Source organism: Myxocyprinus asiaticus, chromosome 13 (assembly GCF_019703515.2).
Source record: "Myxocyprinus asiaticus isolate MX2 ecotype Aquarium Trade chromosome 13, UBuf_Myxa_2, whole genome shotgun sequence".
Taxonomy (NCBI): domain Eukaryota; kingdom Metazoa; phylum Chordata; class Actinopteri; order Cypriniformes; family Catostomidae; genus Myxocyprinus; species Myxocyprinus asiaticus.
Genome location: NC_059356.1, coordinates 46,935,237 through 46,940,730, shown reverse-complemented (window position 1 = coordinate 46,940,730; position 5,494 = coordinate 46,935,237). Strand labels below are relative to the sequence as shown.

Below are 5,494 nucleotides of genomic sequence, written 5' to 3'. Positions count from 1 at the left end.
TGAGAAGAATGTCTTGGCAAGACCAAAAAAAAAAAAAAAAAAAAAGAAAAAAGAATTTGTTAATTTATGATTTAATTATTTATTCAATCTGTAAAATGTTTTGATATTCTTTGTTCTGTAAACCACTCCAGTCACATTTATTTATTAGAGTGAAATAACTTTAGATAATGTCGATTTATCTGTCATTAACTTCTTTTGAATTTATTCACCAAAAAGAGTGATTCACTGATTCATTAAGTGACTGTTTTTGTAAAAAGAGTCTTTAAAGGAATGATTACCCAAAAATGTAAATTCTCTCATTATTTACTCATGCTTATGCCATCCCAGATGTGTATGTCTTTCTGTAGGTCCATACAATGCAAGTGAATGGTGATGAGAACCTTGAAGTTCCAAAAAGGACATAGAGGCAACATAAAAGTAATCCATATGACTCCAGTGGTTAAATCCATATCTTCAGAAGTGATATGATATGTGTGGGTGAGAAACAGATCAATATTTAAGTCCATTTTTACTGTAAATCTACACTTTCACTTTTTTTCTGGTGTGGAAATGACTTCCACACATTCAGCCACATACTGGTTGGGGCTGGTCAAAGGTGGAGATTTATTGTAAAAGGACTTAAATGTTGATCTTTCTCATCCACACCTATCATATCAGATATGGATTTAACCATTGGAATCATATGGAATCATATCATATCCCGAACATCAGAGCATGAACTCCACTGCTCTCTATGTCCCGCTAAACACTCCCACTCAACACAGATCAGGCTCCCTGATGCTATAATTTTTGGTTCCCTGATTGGTGCTCTGCATTGATGGCAGAACCTAAACAGCTTCATTAAACAGGACTTGTTGACCACCCATTTTCTTCCAATGTACTGTAGGTCAACTACTTTGTCAAGTCAAGTAATTTTTATTTGTATAGCAAATTTCACAACACACATCATTTCAAAGAAGCTTTACAGAAGATCATGCATTAACAGAAAACAAAACTGTAATATCTATAATGTCCTAGAGTAATCATTGTGTAGTTTGATAAAATACGATTGTGAATTGTGTAATTAAAAAGTAATTAAATAATAATTGTATTTATAACCCCAGTGAGCAAGCCGAAGGCGACTGTGGCAAAGAACACAAAACTCCATAAGATGTTGGTTCTTTAAGACTCTGTCCTCCTCTTCCCCTGTAGTTTGGCTTGAACTTGAACTTGTAGTAACAAAACCGAGATCTTTCTTGTGCAGTGGAAGACTAGCAGAAGGCATGTTGACATCTGTGTCAACACTTTCTGATTTTAGTTCAATTTGTGCTGGTTCGCTGTACATGGTAGGAAATTAATGACAAATAGGAAGTTGTTGTGATGTTTTGAGTAACATATCAGTCAAGTTCAATAACAACTATGGCATAGAATGGCAGGAAATTGTAAATTTTAAAGAAATGTTCAGAGTGAAGATGAGCTCAATCAACAGCATTTGTAGCATACTGTTGATTATCACAAAATAACAAAATTGACTCGTCCCTCATTTATTAAGAGAAAAAAAAATAAAGCCACATGATGTAAACATTATTCATGTAAACATGATCTTAGTAAAATCTGTTAGTCTAAAAATCTGTTTTACATGATTTTTGTGATTTACATTTATTCATTTAGCAGATGCTTTTATCCAAGGCGACTTGATGGTGTGATAAAATGGTTTACAGGGTTTAGCAGCATGACATTACATATATACACTGATCAGCCACAACATTAAAACCAGCTGCCTAATATTGTGTAGGTCCCCCTCGTGTCACCAAAACAGCGCCAACCAGCATCTCAGAATAGCATTCTGAGTCTATTCTTCTCACCACAATTGTTCAGATCGGTAATCTAAGTTACCATAGACTTTGTCAGCTTGAACCAGTCTGGCCATTCTACGTTGACCTCTCAACAAGGCGTTTCCATCCGCAGAACTGCCGCTCACTGGATGTTTTTTGTTTTTGGCACCATTCTGAGTAAATTCTAGAAACTGTTGTGCATGAAAATCCCAGAAGATCAGCAGTTACAGAAATACTCAAACCAGCCCATCTGGCACCATCAGTCATACCACGGTCCAAATCACTGAAATCAAATTTTTTTCCCCCATTCTGATGGTTGATGTGAACATTAACTGAAGCTCTTGACTCGTATCTGCATGATTTTATGCACTGCACTGCTGTCACACGATAGGCTGATTAGATAAACGCATGGATGATTGTATATTTATCAATGAGCACTCCACTGCACAGGTAAAATCATATAAATATCTAGGAATACATATTGATGATAAACTCACATGGAAGGTTCATGTGGACAGTCTATGCGGAAGCTTACAACAGAGATTATACTTTTTATGAAGACTTAGGGCTTTTGGTGTCCACAGTAATATCATGTTGCTGTTTTATAGAGCAGTCCTAGAGAGTCTTATTAGGAACGGTATTACAGTCTGGTTTGGTAACCTGTCGGCACAAACTAAATTTAAGATTTTTCATTTGGTCAAAACTGCTATGATGATCACTGGTGTTAAAAACTACCCATCTCTCCAGTTGATTTATGAACAGTGTCTACTTAAGGTAGTAGCTGATTCTACTCATGTTCTCTACAATGAAATTCAGCTACTTCCATCAGGGAGAAGATTCAGGGTCGCCTGGTGCAGTATCAGCACTCATTTCTGCCTGTGGCTATTAACATCTTGAACAAACAATAGGAATACTCACTATGTGTTGGGTTATATGTGCGGGAAAGAGAATAAACTGTACAAAGTGGGGATATCAATTGTATCATAGATGTATGTTACATGTGATGTTTATATATATATTTTTTGTAACACGAGGGTCTAAGTATTTCACAGTGACGGGACAAATAAAGTATAATCAATTTTAATGTTTATGCACTGGCCCCATTCATTTCCATTGTAAGTGTCGATTACTGTAATCGCAACTGGATTTAACTTTACTCAGAAAAGGTTAGTAAGTGATTTCAGCACACTAAAATCATGTTAAAACACATATTGTTTATGTCTTGTGGCTACATTTTTCAAACAGTGAGTATTTTAATGTTTATGCACTGGCCACATTCATAAAAAAAAATAAATAAAAAAAAAGGATGTCATAATAGACTTTGCACCACTTTATTTACATGGACCTCACATATATTTTTATATGGTCATAGTGCAATGTCTAACACAGTTATAAAAATAGAGCAAAACAAGCAGTTTTATTACACAATTACTTAAACACAGTCTGCATTTATTTACAGCTATTCTCAAAATGGTGAATACATTAAAAAACAACATATACAAAATGCTCACAATAATAAAAATAAAATAATAATCTGTATTTTTTGAATTGAAGGACATCACTGAAGTTTTAGTTTGTCAGCACTCATAAGAGTTTGAAGAAACATGTCAGTGTTTGGCATATTTTTTCTCTCTCATTGTTGATTATGATTGTGTCTCAACTGAAACTGGCTGAGTTTCCTCTGTCTCTTTTCTCTGTCCAGCCTCCTGATCTTGTGTCTGTAGTAGAGGATTCATTTCTACTGTGTTCTGGTTTGATCCTGCTGCATTCTGAGTTCAAGACAAGACATGTATTTTAATCAGTACCTACATCAATGATTCTCAGTATCACAGCACTGCACATTCTGAATGTCTCTTTTATTCAGCATACTTAATTTAAATCATCTGCTCTTTAGAGTCTCCTTAACTTGATTATGTCTGTGTCAAATAATGGAGACATCTAAAATGTGCAGTGCTGGAGTTCTCCAGAAACAGGATTGAGAACCACTGATCTACACAACATCTCTCTGTTATTGGAAAACTGATCAATATCATGTAGTTTCCTTTTATTGCAAGAGAAAGTATAAATATCAAAGGAATAGTTCAAACAAAAATGTTCATCCTCTCATCATTTACTCACCATTATGCAGTCTCAAACTCATATGACTCTCTTTCTCTGTGAAACACAAACAAAGTTATTTTGATGGAGATATGATGTGAATATATCCATACAATGCAAGTAAGTGATGTCCAGTATGTTAAAGCTCCAAAAAGCATATAAAGGCAGCATAAAAGTAATACAGAAGTTGAATCCATGTCTTCTGAAGCGATACAGACCAAAATATAACTCCTTTTTTACTGTTCATCTTGACATGAACAGTCTCCTTGTTGATCATGATTTCAAGCTTGATTACATTTCCTGGTGCTTGATGCATGCGCAGAGCGCTAGATGGTGCTATAGGAAATGTAATCGACCTTGAAATCATGATCGTGTCTAGAGACTGCAATGGCAAGATGAACAGTGAAAAATAAGTTTTATTTTGGTCTGTTTTTACCTAAAACCAACTGGATCACTTCAGAAGACATGGATTAAACTTCTGGAGTCTTATGGATTACTTTTATGCTGCCTTTATGTGCTTTTTGGAGCTTGAAGTTTGGTCCCCATTCACTTGCATTGTATGGATATATTCACATCATATCTCCATCAAAATATCTTTGTTTGTGTTTCACGGAGAAAGAGAGTCATATGAGTTTGAGACTGCACGATGGTGAGTAAATGATGAGAGAATTTTCACTTTTGGTTGAACTATTCTCTTAAGTCAATAAAACTTAATACTGTCGATAAACTTAGTTAAGTGAAACTTCATTTATAAAATACTCACTTGAGAACTTTGGTTCTCGTTCTGGTTTGATCTGGTGTCTTGAGTTCGATTAGATCTTGCTCTTGCTGCATTCTGTGTTTAGGATGAGACAAACATTTTAAACAATATTTATACAACATCTTTATGCTTTTGGACAGTTATTTAAAGGTGCACTCAGACTGCATTCATATCAATGGTCTAGTAAAAGCAGTTTCACATGACCAGTTGAAAACCATTTCACCCCCCATTTGTAATTCTGGGTTATGGAATAAATTATACGTGACTTATACTGCTGCTAATAGGACAGGCTTATTTCAACTATGACATCAGTAACTAAAAACATCACGCTGACAGGTGTCAGTATGAAGTCCAAGAACACTGTCACATCAGTGAGCACAATATAAACAGAAAATTACTAAGTGAAATTTTAATATGATGTGAAACATTCTCCTGATATTGCAAGTCAATTGTAAATCTTAAAGCAATGTGATACTAACCTGACATGACTGTTGACAGGTTTTGATCCCTGTGTGTTCAGAGCAGTGAGAGAAAAATATATTTAGTGGATTATTAAGAGATTGATCAGTCTCAGTTAAAGCACAGATGCACCAAATACATCAGATAATCACAGACATATCACAGAGACCTTTAAATATCAACTTTAGATCCATTGATAACCATAAAAACAGTTTCATTATGTCTGATAAGTAACGCAAATAGTGCCTTTAAAGAGCACAATAAATAACAGTTTTATAGAAACACTTTTATAAGTGTCATGTTATATTTTGGGTTGGTTGTAAATGTGTAATATAATGTGTTGTTCTCTCTGTAAACTTCACTG

The 5,494-nt window shown here is 34.8% G+C and overlaps 1 protein-coding gene across 1 annotated transcript in view; it reads right to left on the bottom strand.

The window, feature by feature from the left end:
- Positions 1–2,905: 2,905 nt before the first annotated feature.
- Positions 2,906–5,494, bottom strand: part of LOC127449833 (uncharacterized) — a 21,193-nt gene continuing 18,604 nt past the window's right edge. Inside the window, exons 14-16 of the mRNA XM_051713418.1 lie at positions 5,151–5,179; positions 4,675–4,746; positions 2,906–3,583 (exon numbers count right to left, since the gene is read on the bottom strand). Of these exons, the coding sequence (XP_051569378.1) occupies positions 3,458–3,583; positions 4,675–4,746; positions 5,151–5,179 (227 nt within the window). The 3' untranslated portion in view covers positions 2,906–3,457. The remainder of the gene's footprint in view (positions 3,584–4,674; positions 4,747–5,150; positions 5,180–5,494) is intronic.